This window comes from Zophobas morio, unplaced genomic scaffold, assembly GCF_036711695.1.
Source record: "Zophobas morio isolate AGI-343-1 ecotype UQ-CSIRO unplaced genomic scaffold, CSIRO_AGI_Zmor_V1 ptg000005l, whole genome shotgun sequence".
Taxonomy (NCBI): Eukaryota; Metazoa; Arthropoda; class Insecta; order Coleoptera; family Tenebrionidae; genus Zophobas; species Zophobas morio.
Genome location: NW_026972110.1, coordinates 12932538 through 12958228, shown reverse-complemented (window position 1 = coordinate 12958228; position 25691 = coordinate 12932538). Strand labels below are relative to the sequence as shown.

The 25691-nt window shown below is 33.4% G+C and overlaps 2 protein-coding genes across 3 annotated transcripts in view; one reads left to right on the top strand and one right to left on the bottom strand.

Moving 5' to 3' along the window:
• Nucleotides 1-33: 33 nt before the first annotated feature.
• Nucleotides 34-837, bottom strand: LOC135122787 (protein LZIC-like). The gene is made up of 4 exons (XM_064047222.1): nucleotides 624-837; nucleotides 434-569; nucleotides 228-383; nucleotides 34-180 (listed from the first exon to the last, which is right to left on the bottom strand). Exons 1-4 carry the CDS (start codon nucleotides 722-724, stop codon nucleotides 49-51), a joined length of 525 nt encoding a protein of 174 aa, XP_063903292.1. The 5' UTR covers nucleotides 725-837; the 3' UTR covers nucleotides 34-48.
• A 125-nt stretch (nucleotides 838-962) lies between these two features.
• LOC135122779 (eukaryotic translation initiation factor 4 gamma 1-like) overlaps nucleotides 963-25691 on the top strand; it is a 46092-nt gene continuing 21363 nt past the window's right edge. The window contains exons 1-3 of one of the 2 annotated variants that reach the window (XM_064047198.1): nucleotides 963-1448; nucleotides 22372-22397; nucleotides 22661-22845. In XM_064047198.1, the coding sequence (XP_063903268.1) occupies nucleotides 1384-1448; nucleotides 22372-22397; nucleotides 22661-22845 (276 nt within the window). In that variant the 5' untranslated portion in view covers nucleotides 963-1383. Of the gene's footprint in view, nucleotides 1449-15187; nucleotides 15856-22371; nucleotides 22398-22660; nucleotides 22846-25691 lie in introns of those variants that run through there. The other variant, XM_064047199.1, reaches the window with a different exon arrangement.

The following is a 25691-nucleotide window of genomic DNA, read 5'->3' as shown; positions in this document are numbered from 1 at the left end:
TTTGTTAAATGCATGTACAAATAAATTCTATAATTCCTATTGTGCTTTTTATTCATCTGTCACTTCCTCAAATTCCACATTTTTAAATGCATTGGCAATATTGTTATGGCTTTCCAGAAACTGTAGTTCCTCTCGTGACAATTGTTCACCCAGTTGTCTTAAAGCAGTTAATATTTCAGCCTAAAATAAAACATGCAGTAAATGGGCGTGAACAGAGTTTCTACAACCTTTTGTCTATCTCTAGCATCACTACTCAGTTTGTTGAGTTTACACTCTTGGTCTATATTGTACAACCTATCTCTTAATTGCTTTGGTTCTCTTTTACCAAAAAGTCTGATGACTTCGGGTGTTTTGAAAGCTTGTGATATGGCAGCTTGAGTGGCCTTAAAATGGTTTAATTAACGGAATGTATTGAAAAGATATGCATAAATACAAGTTGTACAGCCCCCAAAGCACTAACAAGTGATATATCACCTTTAACCAGCCTGGATAAGCTGTCATTTAGTTCTTTCAATTGGTCCATCGTCTCTTGTTTGGTTTCTTCATATTCCTCCGGATCCAAATCGTGTCTAAAAATGTAATCTCAGATTCGTGTAGGAAAGTCAATTTAATTGAAAACTAACTTGCAATTTTCTAAATCTCCAAGTTGTTCGACGAGCCGATCCAGCTGATTTTCCAGATTTTGTTGCAGTTTGGCGGTCTCCGCTTTCCCATATGAGGTCATTTTGGCCAGTTTGCGAAATCACTTCATAAAAATTTGCATTTTTTTGTAGGTTATATCAATTTCGGGCCGATGCCCGTTAACTCTTTTGTTATCTAGGTGGTGTGGGTCGAGCACCGACGTGCGTTGCGCACATCGTCCTTGTTTAATTAATTATAAGGTGAGTGAGAAATTGAATCTCTACGTTGGCATTTCAGGAAAATATGTTGTTGTAGTTCCGCAATTTTCCGCTAGGTGCGTTAGGTGTGCTTTTCTAGCAACGTGAAAGCCGCGTGTCATTTTTAATAAAGTTATAAGTTTAATTTAAATTTGAGGAAGTGACATTGAATAAATTCGAGTTCGCATAAAGTTCGGGGGTGTCAGGCCTGTTGTCCGATAGTGTGGAGACGCCCCGCAGTGCGTTACAAAAATAAAGAAAACATGTTTTTGGGTTAAAGTTCCGCCATCTTGAAACATATCTTAACCTTTGATTAGGAATAGTGCTAGTGTTATCTAAGTGACGATTTCGTTATTCCACCATCAGCAGATCTGGACATTTGGTGCGATGGTGGCGGCCGGCCTGTGATCGCGTTGGACAGTGTGTTGTGATGTCAGTCCCGAACATATGCAGTCGTTAGGATCGGACACGCGGCCTCTGTAGGGACGCGGCCCCCAGGGCTGACATGAGCGGCAACCAGAAGCAGGCCGCCGGCGGAGGGCCCCAGAACCAACGCTACTCCGCACCACTGTATCCTTTGACGGCCGTTACGCCCATCTGTCACAGCTGTCAGTCAGCCCCCAGTCCCCAATTAATTGTTATTGCGCCAATGTGCGCTGCATTGTTTCGCTAGAATGTGAATGCTAGTTCCCGTTTGCAGCGGTGGCTACACGCTGGTAAACTTTCATTAGTTCACATTCACCTGTCCTGCAGACCACCACCAGTCATTATCAATCCATATGGTGTTCTCGCACAATCACGCCCAGCGATTTGCAGCGTTTTGTCCCCGAAATTGAAACTCCTCTCGTGCGCCAAATACTCGCGCTGTGTCCCAAATCTCGTTGCATCACTATGTGAAAAGTGAAGTGCTGGCATTATTCTCAGCAAACCGCTCCTTTCGCGATTTAATTACATAATTGTGTCCGTACTGCCACGCATATTGCATGGACGAACATCAGGTAAGGTCAGGTGCCCCCGTGATGAGTGCCTTGTTTTTCCGAATGACGGAGACTCGTGACCCGCTTTTGACAGGACCCGCTTTTCCATACGACGTTTCTGGGTTTTCCCGACTTGCAACTTACGACTTTTTTTAAGCCAACCAGTTGCACGCGGTAAACGTTTCGGATCCCAGTGTACTTGTGTAATGGGTAAATACCGAACCATGGTATTGGGCGAGTAATCGCGACGTGTACCAAACAGGCGGTGGAATGGTTGCTGCTTACGGGCAGCGAACTGTTGCAGACTTTGTGTTTATGAAAAATTAAATATAAGACATATTACTGGATTTATTCTACCGTGTCGAAGTTTTTACCAGGCAAAATTGAATAATTTTAATGAATTATAATGCACATTAACGTAAAATGTTTTAATTTTCGAATATCAAAAACAAAGAAGTACGTAATTTGCCACAAAACTTGCTGCCACTTTTCGACGCGCATATGGTAATGGTGATAATATTATTATCAATAGTAAAACATTTCTGTTATCTCAGTCAGTGACTGGCGAGGTGACTGGTTAAAATAACCAATAGAAATATATTTTTTCTAATTATATAATATTTCTGAGTTATGTTAATAATGACAATTGAAAACATCGCAGGGACAAAAGATGTTTTTAACTTGGTCATGTAGTAGATTGCGTCAACATTTAAATAAAAATTCAATAATTATGATAGTGTTTTACCTAATTGGTCAGTTGTAAAGATAAAACTACATCACTTCAACCAATTCGAGTTTCATACATTTGGCTATTTATTTAACGATAGAGTTATTTTTTCATTTTCATTGGGTAAACATTAAAATCACGATTCTATTACTATTATAACCAATGATAAAGCTTTAATTGCAAACGCGGCCATTTTTCGAGTTTGTAGTGCCTTTTGTATATTGGTAGCACTGCTGATTCGTCAAAAATGTCAAAATACATACAAGCCATTCAACGACATAACAGCCTAAAATTAAATGAGTAAGGTCGTTAGATATGCATTACTTTACAAGGTGTGGCAAATTCCCCATATGTACGAATAACAGAGGAACCAAACTAATGCATCAGACAAAGTAAGAACGAGAGTGGTAATTTTTGCATTCTTGCTGTGGCACTAGTGACTCATACAAGATAGGTCGGAAGTGCCACCATAGCGACAAAAACACCCAAGTTACCAAAATTTATGCATGAAAATAAAAGACCGAGATATATATCTATTTCTGTTGCCACACTCCCCAATGTTCAATCCTCTGGCCGGTGGTGAGCTTAGAATTTAACAAAGCTTGTGCCAGGTGCCGCAAATTTTAAAGAAACCAGAAAATAAGACTTCACAAAAGAAGTTTCTGCCCGACTAAGCTAAAGTCCAATTAAAATAAATCCGTCAAAGCAAAGATTTGATGTCATCCAAAATGCAGTTTATTTTTTTTGTGAAAACGTTTTTCAACTTGACTATTTTACCAGAGCGTAGACCAGAAACACTGAAAATAAATTATGCGTAATTTTTAAACAAAATTACAATTTTTTTTTTTTTATTAAATTGATAACGTGTTAAGTTGGTAAAATTTTGTATCTTTGTTTTGCTGCTGGGTGAAATATCCATAATTAACTTTAAACACAATAAGGTTTTATTGTAAAAAAAACTACAGAACTTTTCACCCCAATCGTGATCAAGCACGCAGGAGAAGATATGTCAGGTCGATGGCGTCATCTTGACTGTAGCTTGCGGCAACTTCACGTTTAACATTTATTAAAAAAAAAAACTCGTCGCTGATTGGTCAGTTCAAGGTCAATGGTGGCTGCGTGGCTATTTGCATGCTACGTCGGTTATAAATAATAAATGTGTTAATTTCTGATAGTCAGACACAATAGTACAGCTTATTACTCCTTGAAGTATGGTTTGAGCTTAGATGATTTATTACAGGTGGCGTGGAAATTGAATCATTCATGATTTCTACCGTAAAAAGTAACGTTGAAAGAGAAAAATGTATGTGATATATTCACCCAGTAAAAAAAAAATTCAGTAATGAACGCTTATCATCAAATTACGTCAGATATTAAAATTAGTGCATTTGGGTATCTCTAGAGTATGAAAATTACGTATTTTTCGTAGTCTGTTGCCTTCTTTTTGGTGAATTTGGGTTAAAATGCCTATACTTGTACTTTTTTAACTACATTATTTTTTATGATAGGCAAGGAGAACTTGATTTTTTAATGACACGACAGAATGACTACTAATTTCTGTTTTTATGTAACCACGTCATACACACTAATTACAATAAATAAATTACAATAACATTTAAATAAATAAGAAAAAACCTTGTTAGGATTTTTTTGGGAGCATTTCGTTGGTTATTGTTTAGTTTATGTGAATAATATTTGGAAAATTTATTTGCTAATTCAACCATACGAGTTAAAACAGTTAATTTTTTATGTATATATCAATGTAGGGTAGTTATTTTTTTTTTTTTTCAAAATTTGAAACTTCCATCTTTAAACATGACACATAAAAATACAACTGTGGTGTAGAAATGAATATAAAAATAATTTTGAGTAATTAACCTTACTCTTTTTTCCAACGATTCACGGACAACGAGTAGTCTTTCACTGTCAGAGCGGTGACACACCCTGTATATGAGATATACACATATGTATAAGTCAAATTTTAACTAATTTTTGTAAATTCTTGACAGGTAAAGTCGCTTCAATTCAGAATAAAGTGCTGGAGAATTTTAAGTATTTTTCTTTTGTAAGCAATGTACGTATACAGTGTGTTCTGTAAAAATGTATCGTAATTTTATTAAGATATTCCTTGAAGAAAAATAACCCAAAGAATCTCCACAAACAAATTTTGCTTTGATAAATTAAAAAATAATTGTAGTTTAAGTGTGACCCATTGGAAATAATTGGAAAAAAAACTTTTAAACATCTTAAATTATAAATTTTTTTTTATAATGTATGGTTAGGATTATTAGCATATGACAAAGCTTTTTTCATAAAGTTTTTTCTTTTTTCGGAAATAAAAAAGGAGCATCACGTTCAAATGAAACAAAAACTTGGCTTACAAGGTGTTACATACTCTTACACTCTCTTTGCACCAGATGTGCAGTGTATGCGCGAATTAAATGACAGATGGTAACGCTATGTTCACTGATTTTAGAACGTTAAGGTTGCTGATATTTTTGTGTGGGTTTATTTTGTTTTGGGTGGCGTATTTTGGGTTATCAAATGACAAGCCCAGTCAAAATTAGTCCGACCATAGCACATAGATATCATTTTACAAGCTTTAATTTTAGGTACTAGATGGTGGGGGCCGTGGCAAATGAAGTAGATGTATATCGCTGTCTTTTATTTTCGCGGATAAATTTCGTAGCCTTTTTTGAATTTTAAAGTTGTCGTACATACTATGTACTAACTCAAGTTGTGGCAATTTTCATATACACAAATAAGAAATACAAATGTGTCAAGCAAAGTAAAAATAACAGTAGTAACTTTCCCATTTTTAGTGTGGCACTACAGTTATTTTCTCGATACTGTTCCCCATTTTACTGCACTGTCACTGGATTTGTCGTGGTGTGATGTACAAAATAGATATTTACATCAAGTACAATAATTATAATAAATAATTTACAGTAACATTTAAATAAACAAGAAAAAACTTTGTTGATTATTATTTTATTATTATATTTCATGAACATTTGGAAAATTTCTTTCTCACTTCATTCAACGAAATGAATCATTTGTTATGTAAAATTCATAAATCCTTGCAATTAAACGAACTTTGGAACAGATGATTACTTGAAACTGGCGCCAATTGACGTAGAAAACAATAACGGATGTTGCACGTTTTTACTTCCGGCGTTAATTAAATTGTTATGAAGGTCAAAATTTAAATTAATAAAACGATACGTGGCACCACCTTGTTGGCGGAATCAAAACTTGCCTTCTGTTGATTGGTTGAGAAATTAACTGTGGGCCTTTAATTGGCAGTTAAGTTATAACTAACCTGGGACACTAGTGTAGTTTTCAAGGATTTTTGCAAAAAGAGTGGTATTAACTAGGATGAGGTTGCATATATTCAAGTTTACATTTGTACACTCCGATTATTTAAAAAGGACCACGGAAAAATTATAATTGGTGCCGTTTTCATGCTACTGACATTAATAATGCGTTTCTGACAATTGCAATTCGAAACAAAATTACCCGTGCAATATTTTAATAAATATTATTACGCAAACGCATCACTAGTAAAATACCTGAACATAAATAGCTGCAATTGTTAGAAGTGAGCAGAGATGCGAAGTTTCATTTTTTAATAACTTTGGATTGTGGAGAGGACGTTTTTATATCCATACATATGTTGATTTGAATGACAATTTTTGCAAAAAAAATTAGGTCATGTGTTATATGTGTTTGGTTTACAATACAACGATTTTATTTAGTTTTTAACGTATTTAGTTTGCATACTCAGTAACTCGGTTATAAATATGTAATTACGAACAAGTCGGTATGTGCACTTTGCTAAATTTTATTTAAACCATTAAAGCTACATTTACCATCAAATCTTTAGAAAATAATGCAAATGAGGTCAGTATTTTTCCTGTGCACTCGAGAATTGTCAGGAACGATGGAGATGATTCCATTTTGATGCAAAAAATTCCGTAATGTTCAAGCCGTTGCCGCTTGTCTAGAAGACGTTTTTCACTGAAAATGAATGTGATTCGACACAATGTAAGAATTGTGCCATTTCATGTTAAAAAATAAGTTCAATCGTGAACAAAAGTGGTGCAAACAATCGGAGGTTTTCCCAGGTGGTTAACGATATCTAAATTACTTCTCCGTAAAGCCAGTGAGGCCTCGGTAAAGCAAAAAAATTCTTCGAAAAGGTCTTTGTTGGGGAGAAAATTCTCGAAGTATTTAGCATAATTACAAAAGACAGTGATGGTTTCTGAAAATGTTAATCCTGAAAACGAAAATAAGCTTTCGCTAGGGTTTCTCAGAAGACAATATCCTCTAATGCCTTCTTAAGCATTTCCGGGTTGACAGATTTTAGTGCTAGTTCGAAAATGCACCTGTAGTTTATTCTTAAAATTCTTTTTGTTTAATTAAGTGAAACTATCACAAGCATGTATTCAATATCTAGAGTCGGATTTTAAAATGTGTTCCTCTAACTATGATTTTTAGCGAGAATATGGCTTAAAAGCCGAATGCCCAAAAATTTTAAATTTCAACGAAGGAAAGTTAAAATGTAGAGTATGGACAATAAGATTCGGTCGAAACGTCATTTAATCACTTAAATTTTTAAATGCTTGCGTCCGGCTTTTTATCCAACAATAATATCTCAAGTGCACGTAAAATAATCGATAAAATGTGACTCATTGCAGGAACACGTAACTGAGAAATCTGTCTAGCAATTTTGCTGACTATCCGATGTCAGTTTCTTGGAAATTCTCTAAAAATGTTTCACTTTGCTCGATTGATATTTGCGATTATTTCATAAATGGGGTTAAAACTCCAGACGACTGTTACAGTATACTGCTTAGTCATGATTAAAAGAAATGATTTCGGTTAAAATTTTCACTTGCAGTTCAAATACTGTTGTAATTCGAATATTGTTATCGTTACACGAGCGTCAAAATGTGAAAATGTAAAATATGACGATGATTAAAAAATGTCTATAAATCCTTAACACCTAGAATCAAATAAAGACATTCACTTTAGTTGTTAACGTGTAATTCGTCTGAAACCGAGATTTTTTTATTTAATTCCCAAACATATTGGGTTTATTCCGTACCAGGGGCCGTAGATACATGCGAATTTCAAGGGAGGCCACGAAAAATCGACTTGAGGCAGATGTTGTAGTGAAGGACAAAAGACAAATGTGGAGGACTTTATTTATAAGGGTGTTTGTACGAATTCGTCGAAAATGCTGGCGCGAAAAAAATTTGATTGTTGAAAATTTACCATTCTTTAAAATTTTGACAAACTGTCCCGCAATATAAAAATTCCACATTTCAATTTGTAAACGCAGATCATTGGTGAATTGAAATAACCTTGAAAAAGATTTTTCCCAGTTGAAAGTTTTGATTTACACAATGCTATTCGAACCGTCAGCAAAACGTATAAACCTGGACGTTTCAAACCGGTATTCTAGCAAAGAACAATTTCTTCCTAGAAAACGTATTTTGTGCGGTTTAATGTTTTCCAAGAACTTTCCCCCGATCCGCCGCTACCTCCCTGTTTCGTTTGGCGCGACAATGGTCTCGGGTTGACTACCCTCAACCGTCGGGGATAATCTCGTTATCTAGGAAAGAAGTACAGTTCGTGGAAGTACCTGCAAATCCGCAAATGTTTTGTTATTGGCTGAGTTAGGGTTCCCTTTTTTGTTTCTGCGAACTCGTACCGACAAGATAACGACACCCAATGTAGGTAGAAATATTTTAAATATTCTGTTAATGGGAAAACCCAACGTTCGTATAATTTGTACCAAGCGGGGTCTGGCAATGCAGAATAGATAGTAGACGCAAACATTATTTTGAAAAAATTTGGACTGTGCTGAATTTAATTAGCTACAAACTGTGCAAATATACTACTGGGTTTTTGATTATCGTTGAACCATTCTCAAAAATAAAAAGTATAATTTGTATTTACAGTGGAGATTTAAGTAACAAATGTGGCGATAAGCCAGAATTCACTGTTCAAATATAGGTACTTGGTCAACAAAAATAGCTCTGAAAAGGAAAATTTTTGCCTAATTTTAAAAGAGCAGATTTCCGCGAAATATAGGTGGTATGTTTAAGCTATTTTTTACTTGTTGCCTATGAGTGTGCGCAACTAAAACAAACAAAATATAAGTCATATAACTTATGTTTTGCTTTTTATTACACTTGTTTATATATTGATGTCTCGTTGGTAATACAATTGTCGCAATAGTAATATTAAATTGTATTGTTGTTAACGTTTAACAATTTTTACTAAGAAACATATTCATAAAAGCTAATTTTCGATATACTTGGTCATTTATACCAAAAGCAATAAAAAGTACTATCCTGTGGGGAGTATTTTGTGAATATACACCGTATTAAAATGTTACCAAAAAATGCCATTGTAGGTTGTTTGCATTGGAAAAGTAAAATTATGTTGTTCTTGTTGGTTCATTTAAATGTGAAACTTTGGTTTTCACCACATTTATTACGTAATCATGTTTTTTCAGTACAATGGTGCGTTTTCAAATTACCGACCTTGCATGTTTTTATTATTGTTGTTTTGTTGATTAAAACTAAGGAAATTGTGAACTGCTTTCATGTAACCCATTTATTAATGAACAAATAACATATTGTTCTACGACGTCTCAAGTACTAAATTTTTTTCAGATAATTGTGAATTGATTTGTATTATTTATAAATGTATCCCCACATTTTTTCTTAACATAAATAGACAGTACATAGTACTTGTGGATAACAATAATTTCTTCTAAAAAAAGATTCTTACGCACTGAAGAATTTTTATCTCAGAAATAGTAAAAAAAAAACTGGAAAATTTGATCTGAAAGTAAAGTAATCAATAATTTTTTTTAACGTTATCAAATTTGGTAAAGGTGAAGAAAGCGTCATCCTGAGAAATATCCAGCAAGTTTCTGACGAAATATAATTGGATATATTTGATTATAAAGCACATTATTGTACATGTTCAGATTTTAATAAAGCTCAAGTTATTTACATATGACGTGATTGTCAATGTGTGTTCAGATAACCGGTGGTAAGTTAGCACATGAATATCGAAACTGCAAATCATAATCAGTTATTGTTTTCTCCTAATTTTCAAGGTATAATATATTTTAAATATAGGTATATAAAGTCGCGATCTTTTCTATAGAACCACTCCCTAGTGTAAATTTTCAAAATTTGTTTGGTGTAAGTGACCTTGACGGGTTTCTGGGGGAAAACATATGTGTCAAAAATTTGACAGGTTAGATGGCCCCATTGTCAATGTGGATATTTTATTTTAATAAATAGATGAACAGAACATACAGTCTGCACGGGATACAGTGCGGCATAGCTGAGGGCAACCGAAACATTCGTGTTGTGCTAGTTTCGATTGCCATATCAACTACAGCTACCACCCGCGTTCGGCGTAAAGTACTAGATGACAGGGCTACCAACTTGACTTTTTATCGAGTGGTTCCGTAGAAATGACCGCTACTGTATATATATTTTTTGTATAATTATTGTAACTACTAATCATAATAATGTATCATTTTTCTATCAATTCGTCAATATCTTACTGATTTAATGCAAGTAATACAAATTAAATACAATTTTTTGTATATTTGGGTTAGTCCAGATTAAATGAAGTTATTACATCCATTTTATGTCACTACGCGTGTTATTAAACAAATTATTACTCAACCGGATTACTTTTGTAAATACGTTCAACTCATACCTTAAGCTTGCATTTTATGTAACGGTTTAAAAAAGTTTAATAACAATAAACAATGTTTTCGCTACCCGCAGTAGAGAGAAAAGTTTCTAAATCCATTGCAAATATAAAATCTAATCAAGACCCTTTTCATGAACAGATTTTCTCTCAAAAACCTTGGAAAATACTTTCGGCAAAGGAATATCACTGTAATGGAATTTAAGCTTATTTTACAAATAGCCACTTAAAAATGCGTTAAAAATATTGTACTCTTGTCCTTGTCATTTTTTAGTTTTAGCCAGACATTTATTTTGAACAAACGTCTACGTACATATTTTCATAGTTGTTGGCAATTTCAAGATTTGTAGGACAAAAATATTCACTTTCCATGACGATGAACATTGCACTCAATTAAGGATAGCAACTATTACACATTTAAACTTGAACAATAGTTCCGAACTGGAAGGTTTGTTTGTGTATAGTTAATTATCAGGTTTTGAATTATTGAAATGTCAGTTTATAAAAAGAAATCTACGTAGTTAACAAGAAGCACAGAGCATTATAAAGGTGATTTTTATAACACTTTCCATATTTAATTGCTTGAACGATGAAGTGGTGAAATATCAACAGTTGATGTTTTGATGTTAGATGATTACGAAACTCGGTAAGGTCCATTAAGCATTGTCAAGCAATAGCTACTAATTTAAATTTGTGAATTACAAAAACGTACTTAACTACAAAATTTAAAATATGGTTGTTGAATAGTCTCAAATTAGTCAAAACTCCTTTGAGTAGTTATTCCATTTTAATAAATTCCATAAATTTTCAGAAAATTTGTGAAAAAATGACCATTTAAAAGCCACTTTTTTTTTAAGTAGTTCATTAATTTAACAGATTTTTAAGCGATTTTCTCCAGAAGTAAAGATACAAAAATAACGTTTCTATGTTGTAATTTTTCCTCTGAGAAAATAAACAGTCTTGTTAATTAATGAAATCATTTGTTAAATCGATGGAAGTAATCAACTTTTATTGAATTTTTAAAAACAACTTGCAGGCATTTTAAAAAACCACTTTCTAAGTAGCGTGCGTTTTCGTTGAGGCAAAACCTAGAAATATTAACAGTGTCAATATCTTCGCCTGTACCGGAATGCGATGGAAATTTTCTGAATTCGCCTAACCATTCTCCTCTATCCAGTTTGGTCGGTACATGAAATATGTACCAATGAAATATTTTTAAAAAAGCGCAACTAGTGTCATGAGGAAATGCACTTTAAATTACCTATTTGATTGAATTTAGTTTCTAATCCTTTAAGAAATAAATTCCATGAACAAATCTCTGGAGAAATGTGGCAATTAAACTTAAAAAAAAGCTTAATTATATATTATAGTTGACATATAATAATTATTCATGTTTTTCAATTAATCGTTGCAATTAATATTGCAACCGAACATGATGTTTTTCATTTGGAATTAAGGTTAAATTGTATTACAAATGATTGTACACATTTAATCTTTGAGGTTTAGCGATAAACGGAGCATCAAAATGCGTGTATTATAATTGTTTTTTCATGAATAAAGACATAATTTTATGAGAGACGGGACAAAAAGTGATGTATGTGCCGAAAATGGTATAGCCACCACCCACTCACACGCAGCCCGTGACCTTCGGTCTTCCGCCGTATTCTCTGTCTTTGTTCGTAAAACTGTTTGCGTTTTAAATAATTATTTATACAATTGTTTGAACGGTTTGAGAGAAATACTGTTTAAAGCCTTATATACATATAAATAAGGCTTAAGTGTGAGCGTCTTGTCTGTCCCGTTAATTTATATGTTATTGGGTTACACATAATTTTGCGAATATCCATTTCTTTAAATATGCGGCTCGAAAACAAGCTTAAATTATAAAAAAATTAAATTTTGGCGCCAATTCAGTAGCTGACATCTTGTTTTTAGGCGCGTTCATGTCAAAATTGACAACTGTGGACGGATGTGCTAACATTGTTGCCAATAATTCAGAATTGCCGACTCAAAAATTTGCTTCAATCACTAATAGCGGAGAAATTTTAATTATTTTTAAAATAGAATAAAAATTGGTCATTGTAAAGAAATTTATACATAAGATTAGAAAATAGCAAAAATTGAAAAAAAAAATCATCGTAACTCACATGAAAACAAAATAAAAAATATATAGATTTTGATAATTTTCTGTAAAACTTTTTTTAGAATGCATAGAAATATCTTTTACGATATTTACTGCATTTGTTATGTTATCAAATAAGAATACAATGACCCAAATTGACACGTTTTGTGGACAGAAATACGAAACTGTTGATTTGTGTATCTCATTTCATTCAAATTCTCACTACTGCGCTTAACAAGTTTATTAAATAACTACTCAGGTGAATGATTTTTCATAATGTTGTTAATGAAACAGACAATTTATGAAACATTGTTCACCTAAGTTTAGTTGATTTAAAAATCTTAAAAACGGATTAGTATGGTGTAATCTTGTAATGCTAAAATTGGTAGGATTTTTGTAGATAAAACAATTATCTACAACTTTTATCAATATCATTTCCATAACATTATTAATAAAAAAGTTATGAGCGGACACGTTGAAAAAAGATGGGATGAAATAAATCTTGCATTTTCAATTTTTTAATAAATTCCTTGTTAGCTTGTTTTTGAGCATTTCCTCATAAACGATTATAATTTGATTCTGTAGAATCCACATCTACATTTGGAAATTTAAAATTCTTAAAAACGTACAAATCCAAAAAAAATATTAAGCCAAACAACTCTAAACTCCTTGGTAAAATCTCAATGATAACTGAACTAATTTCGCCGAAAAAAAAAACAAAGAAAGGTCTCTTATATCTTGTTTTTGATGTGTGTACTTTGTTCCCTCCACTCACTTACTATTCACCCATTAGCCGTATTACTTCTTGTCTCATTTCCATTCCTCATAAATCTTTCCTTTTCCTCGTTACCTAACTGAATTTTAATTAATTTAATCCTTTACCTTTTTTCTTAACTATCGTTTCACCCTTCCAAACCTGCTTACAGCATAAGTGTGGAATCCAAAAATAAATCCGATTTTTTGTAAGATAAAAAATCCCAAAGTGATCTGGCCTCAAAGTTTTTCGTCCCGTAGTTTTTAATTTTTCCGCTCATTACTTTTTCATATTTGAAGCCATACCGAAAAGTTAATAATAAAACTTTTAGATAATTATATTAGAATAGAGTCCGCCGAGTAGTGAAAGTTGACTTTCTGTTTATTGGAAGTCACTCATAAACCGTTTAAGATTATGGTAATGATAATTTACAACCCTGACGTCGCCGTTTGCCTGCCTCAAAAGTTCTGTGAGGGTTTCCAGTCAATGTTCACTATTTGCTAGACTCTACTATATCTACAAAAATGCTTTTTACCAATTTTTCGTTAGCCTCACGATGACAGAAATAAATAAAAAAAATTGCTCCCGTACCGAAAATTCAGTTTTACACTCACGGCCAATCCGTCTGTAGTTCCGGAAATTCAAAATGGCAGACCTTGTGTGAGCCGTCATTGGAACATCTGCACAGGAGCCAGATAAAGATGAGTAGAGTGAAAATAGGCCAGACAGAGAAGACGTCTTTCGGAGGATTATTTTATTAATGTTTTGTATAAAATATCAATTTAAACTATTGGATTCTTACATAAACAATGAACATTTGGCAGTATTCATTGTGTTTTAAAAATAAATGCTTATACAACTATGATATTTTGGTTATTTCTGCAGTTTTCTCAAAATAGTGGAAATTGAAAAATGAATAACTCGATAGGTATTATTAAAAATTTCATCATCAGTTTGTTGTTTGTACGTAGATAAATAATGAAATAATATTCCGAAAACGCTGTTGCCGGAAAGTGACTTGAAAATGAGTAGTTTCAGGTATTTAAAAATAGTACCTGGAATTTTTCTGTAGATATATCTTTCCATAAACACCGTTAGGTTCACTATTGTCATTATAATATTTATTGGTCAAAGACGTCCGTCGGAATCGCAAAATCCTTGATCCTTTCCGGCAAGCAACCTAAAAGCAGACAAACGTTGTAAATCATCGCTTTTATACTCCTGGGCAATTTATTGAGGGCTTTCAAAAAATACTTGGAAACACAAGATCTATGTTCACGATTTGTCGGACTCTACTGTAGTTCCAGTGACTCATATTGAGCCTGGCCCTATCCGGATGTTTGTTCGTACATACACGGGTAATGCACATTATTTGACAGAAGTTAATATTTTTCTGGTAATTCCATGCTGGTTTTAAAGGCGAGTCTTACATTACAGTTTCGGCCAGAAAATCTTGGGCAGTATTTTTCTGTCATTTAAAAAAAAACACGATGTAGTCTATGCTTTATTGTCATCATGATTAACACTTTTAAAAAATAAATTTAAATAAAGCCTGTTTTAGAGCTGATGTCACTGGATGACAGAACTGTCCAAGATTTTGTGGCCGAAACTGTACATATACGAAATGCCCGATTGCCTTTATTATTATATTTAAAACAACGATGACGATAAACTCGGTCGCAATAAATAATTTAGCGGCGATAACAGCGATAATTGCGTAACGTCACCTCCAATGGAAAAATTCTTCCGAAGTTTTACGAATAATTAAAAATTTTAATAACGGTTATTTAGTAAAATGAAAATTTCTACGTCGTGTCCTTGTTCCATGCTTTTGGGACGGCTGTATGTGTAAATGAGTTTGACAACCCGCAGCACAAGTCTACTGCGATCCGTAATCTCGCGCGCGTGCTTTGACGTTCAAATCCAGGGTTATGGTTGCGCATGCGCTCCCATTGTTCTTCCTGGCGGCGGACCCAGGAACCAAGTCGTACAGTCGATACAATGGCGTTGTCGCCGAAATTATTTTTTGACTGACAATCAGAATAATCACTAATAAAAACAGCGTGCTCGTAAATCGCTAAACTAAAATATCTCGCCTTCGCCCCGCTTCGGTGCAACGAAAGACGCGTCGCGATCGAAAAACATGTGATTGCGTTCCGTGGGGTTCCGTAAAACGCCCTTATCGATTTTTGGTGTTTGGTGCAGGCAGACGTGCTCCGCATGTCCCAGCATTGCTTGCAATTTCTTCGCATTTCGTCGCTTTAATCACCGCTCGTGTTCACAAGTGGCCCCCATGCTCCTCGGCTGGACCAATGACAGTGCATTTTCGCTCGACAATAGGTCGTCGTCGGTGGTTGCAAAAGTGGTTGTGGTGGTGAGTCACTCGACATGTCGAAGAAGTTTGCCGTTTTGAATCGCGATTTGATGGCTTGCTGCCGCGTGTGGGGAGTGACTTGCCTCGCTTTTTGATTTTCCTTTCCGATTCTCCTAGTTGGGGCTGTCGTCGCGTGAATGCGGCGGGTGTGATTTTTTTTGTTGTTTTCGGTTTTTCGACAAGATGGTGTCGAGGTACGTGACCAATGGTCCCGTCAAAGAGGGCATATGCCTGCTGCCGCCCACGCATTATAGGATGATGCCGCCACAACGTAAGTTTTTTGAGTACGCAGAAATGTCATTGGCGATGGACGACGCCGCACGTGTTTTATTGTCAGACATGCCGAGGTTGCTGTCTCGACAAAATCAATAACGCCTCTACAACTTACTCCGACTTGCTCTCTGATTTGCGTTAGTCGGGTGAAATTTATTCATTTTTAATAAACGTCGGCCCCACTCCCATTATCGGCTCTTATCCCGTCACGCCTGAGCTTCAAATATTTTGAATTATTAATTTTAAATTGTTGGGATGGTTGGCTGTTGCTTATAATTAATCTATTTCCGTAGTACTGAAATTTGTTTTTTCTTCATGCCACAATGTCAACAGAAATGTTTGCATTACTTGCAATATTTGCTTTAACTCGAGGTCCTTACGGTTTATAACACATCTTACGATACTTTCCTTTCTTAATTTTCATCATTTACAGTTGCTGAAAACTTTTTTATAACCGACCAAGATCCCTCTGGACTCGTGTTCGAGTAGACGAAAGTATTTTTAAAACTCAATGCCAGCATATCTGTTGTCTTTTCTATTGCATGAATTTACGAAAATGATTAACTTATTCAATGATTATTGCGAAAGACAGTGTTAATATTTCAAAATTTTCCTATAACTCGAGAATTGGTAGTACAAATTTGTCCGTATTATAAATATAAACAATTTTTTTTATTATTATTCTATTGTTACAAGACCAAGAATAAACTGTAATGGAAGGGGTGGTTGGAAAAACTAGGCGGCTTCATAATTCACCAAAACTATTATTATTTTTTGCAACGTCTGTGTAGGTAGATTTTTTCGATAAATAGTTCTGAATTTTACTCCTAGCAATGAATTAATTAATTTTTTAAGAGTAATAAGTATATTGATTTTCATATTTTTTACAACATAACACTAACGAAGCTGTTGCTGTATTCCCAGAATTTCATCAAAATTTGATAAATCTATATTGACACATTCGTTGAAATGTTTTGTTTTTTATTATTGTTTGTAAGAAATTGAATGAGTCAGATACTCTTCTCATATAAAATAATTGTTCGAAGTTTATTTCGACAAAACTTCCCTCGCCCCTGAAGTACAAGTCCAACAAATTCCGCTTCTTTGAAAAAATATGAAATTAGATTTTGCGATGTTTGTTTTGTGATAACTTATAAAGTAAAAACCAGCGGGATAAATAACACCCCCGCAGCCCTTGCGCCGTGGGGGCGCAAATTGCAAAGGATTGTTAAGTAGAAATCTGTTTGATTTGAATGAGTTTGTCGCCTCAAAATAATTTTCAAATGGGGTGACTCATTCTTACCGTCATCAATAAAAAATTTGTTATCAAATCAAAAACAGATAATACACAGCACCAGAGAAAAAAATAAAAACAAAACAGCCAAGTTTGGGATCGAACGTGCGACCATCGGTCCGCATGGCCACGGACGGTTATGTCCTGAGTTAGTGGTAAAATGTTATACTGTGTTAATTTTTTGTGAACACCACATACATAGAAATATATTATTATATAACATTTAAATCATTTTAAAATAGAATTCTTTGAAAATTCCATCAAATTGTTGGTGGGAATGATTAACCAAATTTTGGTTAGGGTTTAACCATCTACATTCCTAATATACATACAAAATTTGATAACAATTGGCCTAGTAATTTCGGAGATTACGTGTCTAATGTAAATCCAGACAGACGCCAGATAGACTTACGGATGGACGGAAACGCGAGACTGCTTTTTTCTGTACTCCAGGGTCATGGAACGTCGTGAAAACATAAAAGTGGACATTCGTTCAATGGACTCGATTACGCTCAGCAAGTTAAAATACCCTATGACTAAGTAGTATATAACGTTTCAGAATATGTTTTATATATACAGATTTTTTAATATTTCTATGTTTTATCAGTTTATTTGATGAGGATCAAGATGTCGATAACAGTATTTTGAGGGTTGTGCTGGTACTGTTTCTGTATGGTAGTTTTTTTTTGTGTGGAAAATTCAGTTAAAGTATGTAATTAATATTAGAAATGCTGATATGAATCCAGTGAATACTGCACTACCAAAGATAAGATTAATAAAATAATGTGTTCTAAGTTTAAATCATAGATAGATAACAGGACGTAGCTTCGTAAATTATCACTTTAATGAAATTCGTTAATTACAAACACCTCCGACTTGTGTTCCTGGTATAGGAGTAACACTTGCATAAACTAGGTATTTAAACTCAAGTTTGTTGAAACCAGAGTTATTGTTACGTTATAGCAGATTGATTAAAATTTAAGTAACAATTATGTAGCTTACGTCAATCACGTGATTATAAAAAATGTCGATGTGAGACCCTTCGTAGAAAACATTGTGTTTTTATTTAAAGACGGTTACGAAAATTTTGTCTTTCAAATCGTAACTGTGGCTGTTGTACGAATAAGAAATAGTCACAAATGCAAAAGAATGTTTTTGGTTAAAATATTTTTCTAGGATCCAAACTGTTCATATTTTGTCACCTGGCGATCACTCGCAGAGCGTTTCGGTCCTCTTATCAGTTATCTAAGTCGGTAGTTTTTTCCACTTATGGTTGCGTTTTCTAGGCACTCGTCAATTAATTATTCTATGATACCGATTAACCAACCAGTATTCTACAATTTTGCATAAGTTCGTTCTGCGTGGTATAAAATGCAATTTACAGGTTTTGTGTTCAATTAACACAGCTCGCTGCGCTCGCTAGAACGACAGCATATTTGATGCAATCGCAAGCTGCGCATTTATGTGCATGGAGCTAGATGATACAGCTCGCTGCGTTCACCAACCCAACAGCGTATTTTACATTACAACTTTACTCGCGTTTTGAAAACTTCTTTGCTACTTGAACTAATCATTATATGTTCAAACAAAGGATTGACACTGCATACACTTAAAGTTTATTCCATGTATATTTTTGATAAATAAATATGGAATAGACTTTTAAGTCGTTTTTTCTGCTTCTGTTATTAAACTACCAAATTCCATTTTGAGCATGACGAACTTCCACTCATTTACTTATATGTGAAATGTATGCAGTGTCAATAGTTAATATTGTTTGAGCTATTGGCTAATTGTCAATTCGAATATACGGGAAAATTTTTAAATAACTTTAATTTCGTGTTACTATTTGCGAAAACCACGTTTTCTTCAAACGAAATTTTGTGGATGCTTTTCAAATTTTTTAATTTAATTAATTATAACATCACATATTGTTAACTAAATTTCACATGATATCAAAAACCAAAATACTGTTTCACCGTATGAGTAAATTCATTATGTCAGTATCTCCGACAGGAGTCGACAAAAATGTACCTAAAGTAGTAATTATATGTTCAATGTTATATCATACAAATCAAGATTTATATCGTATTTTGAAGTATGCTCTCAGATCCATCCGGAATTGATTATGTCTTTGGAGTGAGGGAAGTTCGATGTAAATCTCGGCAGATAATAATTGAAGAAATAGAGGTTTAAAAAATGAAGTTGAATAAAAATAATCTTGTCTTCGTTTTTTTTAAATAAATCTCTGCTATACGCTAAAGATAATTTAAGGTACACAGGTGTCCCAACTGTATGGCGCCGAAAGGTTACGCATTTCCGGTAGAATGTTGAAAAAATTCTGGAAGACAAAACAATAGAACGCATTTAGGACCACAAATTAAAATTGTTTTCAGATGTGTAGGTACTTCCGCTTAAAGATTATACACTGAAGTTTCTTTCTACAATGGAACACTTGCATTTAGCCATTAACAACGCATTTCATATGAGAGAATTCTCGGTACTATTGTCAGTCATTAAATTGTTCCCATTTTCTGAAGCAGCACATTTTTTCTTGTAAATTCTTGCACATTCCGCTTCACCCCTTTTTTATATACAAATTTCATCGCCATGTGTGGTTTTTCTAAATTTTGAAATTTTTTAAAATTACGTTTTTCTGTTGGTCTTATCATTTTTATTACAGTAGTTACTGTTTATTTTCATAAAAATAATATTTTTGCTTATTGCCGGTAAATGAGATTTTTTAAATTAATTTAATAATGCAGTATATGTGCGTTGCTTACAACACCTATCGATTTAAAAACTTCTTTATTGTAGACTTGAGTGTCTTAATTTAAAAAATAATTTCGAAGTATTAACTTCCCTTGCTGTAAATTTTAAAACACGTTTCGCGTAGTATATTTTTTTATTTAACACAATTCAAATTGCGTTGTTAAAATCAGTACTGTCTATTTAAAGTAGATCGTAAATAGGGACGTAAAAAATTATAGAAAAAATTGAAGGAAAACTGCAAATTTTAATAAATAAACAGCAACAACTCAAAATGGTCTACCGACAACTGACGACACGACCTTGAAGTCTCTCAGACAAAATTTTTATCATGCTGGGCTTATCCACAATCGTAACTGTGTCTAACGTATCTGAAAATAGTACCAAGCAATTCGAAACATTGCTGTTCACGACATCCTGTAGACAGATTTAGAAGGCTGTTTAGGGTAAGCAACTTTCTTCTATTATGTTTGCTTGTGCCACGAATCTGCTGATGGTCAGTAAATACCTGCTAGGATTATTTCTGCATCACAGTTGATCCTTTGAGTTAAATACCTACCATAATGTTATTATTTTTGAAATAATTAATCATTAATTGATTTCTATTTAAAGGAAATATTGCCGTGTTTGGGTTTTAGTTTACAGAAACTTCTCACGCTCAAAGAGTATGACTTAGCTGCATCATTAAAATGGGTTTAGTTCATTATTAACTCTTCAACGGTTGTAAAGTTTTAAGTCTTGTCATTATCGTTAAAATATTCTTGAATGTAAAACTACCTTTACGGCTATTATTTGCAACCAAACTGTTCATAATATAGTGATAGACTAAGCTTTCCTGTTTAAAATAAAGGTACTTACAAAACAATATCATTTTCTACTTTTAAAGATTCATTTATACACGTCAAATCATTGAAACTGTAAAATAGGTAAAGGTAGTTTTAATTAATGCCTGTTTTAACATAGTGTTAAAGCAGCCCATTATTTTATTCAAATACATAATTTACATTTTAAACGAGCGTCTTGAGGTTTTTGTAAGGACACCAAACAGCATTATTAACAAATTTCAAAAAGCCTCCATTTTCATGCAAACACCACAGGCTTTATGGTAGAAATCTCTCCACTTAAAAAGTGAAAAACTTTTTTGATTGAGTCAAGCCACATTCGACAGATTGATTTGCTTTGGCTTTTAGCTCTCTAAGAACCGAGTAAGCTTTATGGTATCGATTTCACGACACTTTCTTTTTCCAGCAATTACATTGTGATGAAGAACGCTCTTTCGTCGAGTCGGTTCCCAGGATTATTGGAGCATATGAAAATTAATAGATATACTTATTTTATAGCGTTTTGTATAAGTATATTTTTGTTTTTCCGCGATTTGGAGTAACTCCCGCCACATTTCAATGACCTACATTTTTCCTGCACCGCACTCTTGCATTCTGCTTGCCTACATCCTGCATTACGATCTATTGATTTACTCCACCTCACTTTACTTTACCATGAATTACGGACCAACCATTTGTTAATAATGATGTGCATGATCAATTGAAATTATTTGATTCAATCGAGGTGGAAGTTAATAACAATAGTTATTATCTTTTTTGTGTACTGTTAATCAGTGTTTGGATTTAGCTTTTATAGCGTTTAATTAATTTTCTCAGTGGTGACGGTGGTTTTCTAACGATGGGACATCTGTTAATTATCATTAAAATGCAAAAGGAAGTGTATCATTATTATAATTTGTGTTTGTAGAACATTTCGGTAGAGGTGTGTTGTTTGTATTTTAATAGTCCTTTAAACTTCTGCAAACATTCAGCACGGTAAAAAAGTTGGAGTTTTGGTAAATTTTGAACTAACGAGAAACATCGTTTGTCTTTTTGAGAACGTACACACAAAATTGCAAACTAAAAGAGAAATGTCTGATCTGAGAATACAGGTGCAAGATAATGATAATGAAGTACAATTTGCATATAATGCTGGAATAATTAATGATTTTACATGATTAGTCGAGTAGGAAAACTGGATAATCACGATTTATTAGTTATTAATTTAAGGATTTAAGGTGATTTTTGTTCGTATATTAAATGTTCACACAAAGTTAAAGTTTGTGTACCTCGGTTCTAGTCGACGAGCAGCAATTAAAAAAGGACTTTAAACTCGGGAGTAGTTTCTATTAAAGAAATTTACGTCACTTGTGACGTAGAACGTTGTCGCAGACACTTCATTTGGGACACTCCTAAATAATGTCATTGTTGTTCATTGAAACTATTTGGATAAAAGCTTGCAAACTATTTTTAACCATAACCGGGAAGTAAAAATTACAAACTTTACTGTATTTTTAACAGCTAATAATTTCATACTTTTTGTAATTTTTGACACCATATGGATATGATAACTCACATACATTTTTTTTTCCATCAGTAGTAAATACCGTTAGTACTTAACCAATGTATTCAGTTACCAACCAATCTCACAGCAACAACGTAAGTATATTTTCCACCTAATAAGAATTTTAAAATTAGAACAACTTCACGGTGATCAAAGTTCTTTGTTACAAATAAAGCAAGAACGTATGTTATTTATCGCGAATTCATTTTTTAACTTGCTTCGTTTTCGTCTCGGCAGTTGTTTATTATAATTACTAGTCACCTGTTTCTGCTGACAATTACAAGTATATTAATAAGTCAGATGCAAGGACAATATGTTGATAACCTGAACCTGTTACTATCGCCATTTATTATTTCAGGAACTGATGCTTTTCATGTACCGACGCAGCCATATGTGCCACAACAACAGCCCAACCAGCCGGGAAATCAGGCTCAGACTTTGAGGGGCATAGCACCAACAGGGCCTCCGAATCAAGCTTCAACTCCACCAACCAACGACCTCAAGGTTCAATCAGTACCGCAGCAACAGTCCATGAATCATATGGTTAGTGAGAGTCATTTAACACTTAACATTTTCAAAGAAAGTACAAGTTTACACGCATGAAGTTATTTTTGAAGTTGCATTAAGTGTGGGGAAACACGATGAAACGATTTACAAAATTCTTTTAAATAATAATTATATATCTTTGAATTGTTGGAAATTCTACATGTTTTATCATTTTTATATTTATAGAAACTTTGAGTTGCTTAAGAGTGGTTATATTATGGTAAAACACATTGATATTTTTTTTATGTAAATAAGTTAAAGTAATCTCTAACAAAGTATAGTCGTTTCACCACTTTAAGAAACTTTGACTAAAGTTATAAATCATAACGAAAAAACCTGTCGGATTTAAGTACCTACTTTACCACAGTAAGTAGGCTAAATACCTCCCTCTGATAACGTTATTGCACCCCGTCCTTTCATACCTGCTTTATTTGTATAATATATCTTTGATCATTGATGAACAGTATTATTACTATCAAATTTAATTTAAGTAAAGAGACTCTGCAACGGGGTTGTACTCTACTGGCATTTGAGGAATAGTATGTATATAAATATTCGTTATCAGAGGGAGGTATTTAGCCTAAGCTACTGACTGTGGTAAAGTACGGGTTTCTTTGTTATGATTTATAATTTTAGTCCAAGTCTTAAAGTGGTGAGGCGACTATACATACACCATTATAGAACCACTGACTGTCCCAATTTTTAATAGTTTTTTAAGTAAGGAAATTGTCGTTAACAACTAATCGGAATATTTTATTAATTTCAAATAAACAACTAAAGTTTTGCTTATTTCTGTGTCTAAAATACAGTTACAAATGCTGTAATTAATTTGATTAAGCACACAAGGTGCTAAATAAGGACTCAAATCAGCACCGATACGATATACGTTAAAAAAATGTTTATTGATAATATTTCTTTAACGATAAGTGTGTGGGAGACCTCGAATTAGTCATACATTAACTTTCCTTTCCTGAAAATTGACTATATAAGTAAGTTTGTTAAAGGTTTCCAATCAAATAGCTTTATTACTTAAAAAAATAAAGCAAACGTTTGTGATCTGAAACAACAAACTTCATTTGGGTGCAAATTTAAATTTTATTGTTATCAAAATGGGGATACTTGGACTGTTGAAGTATTGCTTGTATAAGTCGAAATAAAGACTTTGGATACTTGAGGGGGTAGGGGTGTCTTAAACGCTATTGGTTCAACTAAAGGCACTGATCTGCGCATGCGACTGTGTATTTGTTTAGCAGTAGGCTCAAAGGGCATAATAACTCATTTTGTGATTAGTGATCGATGTATTCAATTTAGTGAGGTGTTGTGGTCCAACTAAAGTTATGAGTCAGGTTGGTTACTATTTTTTGGGGGATAGAATTGTCATTTTGAGGAACTGCTAAACATAAGGTATTAATCTAGAGAACATTATTATTCGAAATTGCATTGCATTGAAATATTTGTACAATTTTTCAAAGTGCAGTTCTGTGACCATTTAGACAATAGTTCAGAGTTCTTTAAATACATTGTTCCAAATAATGGAAAGTTATCCGAAACCCTACAAGCGTTTAAACAAGTCGAATCATGCAGTGGACTCTTGGCATTGAGATTCAAATTTATGACTAAATTATTACATAAAGTTCGGTTCTTGTTTTTTACCATTAGATTTTAGTACAAATATAATTATTCAGAATTAGTTACGGTAACTGCGTTCAGTTTTAATTCTTCGTAATTAAAGCTATAATGTATAAGCATCGAGAAAAAAATGTTTACAATTGGTTAGTTCTATATAACGTTTAACTGCACATGCGCACTGAGTTGCTTTTTAAATTCAAAAACGGCGATCACATTTTTGGCGACGCAAGGTTTTTGGCTTACTTTACATAACACTAGCGAATTATTAACCCCGTTGTAAGTATTGGGAGCAAAAGACTCTGTAGATTGACACAATGTGTATTCAAAGAGCGTATGAACAGAAGTTATAAATTTTCAAACTTGCATATTGTAAAGTAACAGTATATTAGTTTCAATTAACTGTGATCACTGAAACAATGAACCTTCGAGTAATCCCTTGTCATTTTATCTTTTTTTTTTATCTTTAGTTCCTCATACTCTGCAAATATTAACAATGTTTGAATCAATTTGCAACGTACCACGTCACTTGTTTAGAACCTTGATTATGCAGTATAATAATAACTTATAGGTGTAGTAACCACAAAAAAAGTGTAGTTCAGTTTCTCCCAATGAGTTACTTAGCTTTATCTATACAAATAAACATAGCACTAGTTCTTAAACTTGAATAAACCCTTCGCTGGAAAAATACAAACTAAGAACAAGTTAGTAAGTATAAAACACTAGTTATTACAACTCACACATTTTTACGGGGAAATGATGTTTGAAGAATGGAATATGCTAAGTAATATCGAATAATAACATTATTTTTCAAATATACTTTGCCAATAATGTTTCGAGTTTAACAGAACGAGCAACTTAACTTGACGTGAGTACAAAAATCCTAAGTTACAGCTTTAACTAAATATGTACTTTCTTTTAACATGACGGGGTACTTAGTCATACCATCTAATTGAATCAAGGTTTTAGCGATACGTGAATCGATAGAAATGTTTAACCAACTTTTTTTTTTAAATACTTGTACGATATTCTGCTGTAAAATCATTCGCCAACCAAAAAAATTTGGCCCCTGCAACTCTTTGAACCTCATGTAATAAGCATTCACGTTCGGTAGAAGTAGCTGACAGAATTTTTTCTGTGGTTAAGTTGGAATCTTAAGATCACTAGAAATTAAAGATTGGTATCAACTGTCTAATTTTCTAATTCAAATGTCAAAT

Bases quoted from the DNA above. Each gene is read 5' to 3' on its own strand.
- LOC135122787 (XM_064047222.1), bottom strand. From the start codon at position 724: ATGACCTCATATGGGAAAGCGGAGACCGCCAAACTGCAACAAAATCTG. The intron at 384-433 runs GTATTTATGCAT...AACCATTTTAAG, and splicing joins CTTTGGGGGCTGTACAACTT to GCCACTCAAGCTGCCATATC. The intron at 181-227 runs GTTGTAGAAACT...GTTTTATTTTAG, and splicing joins ATGCTAGAGATAGACAAAAG to GCTGAAATATTAACTGCTTT.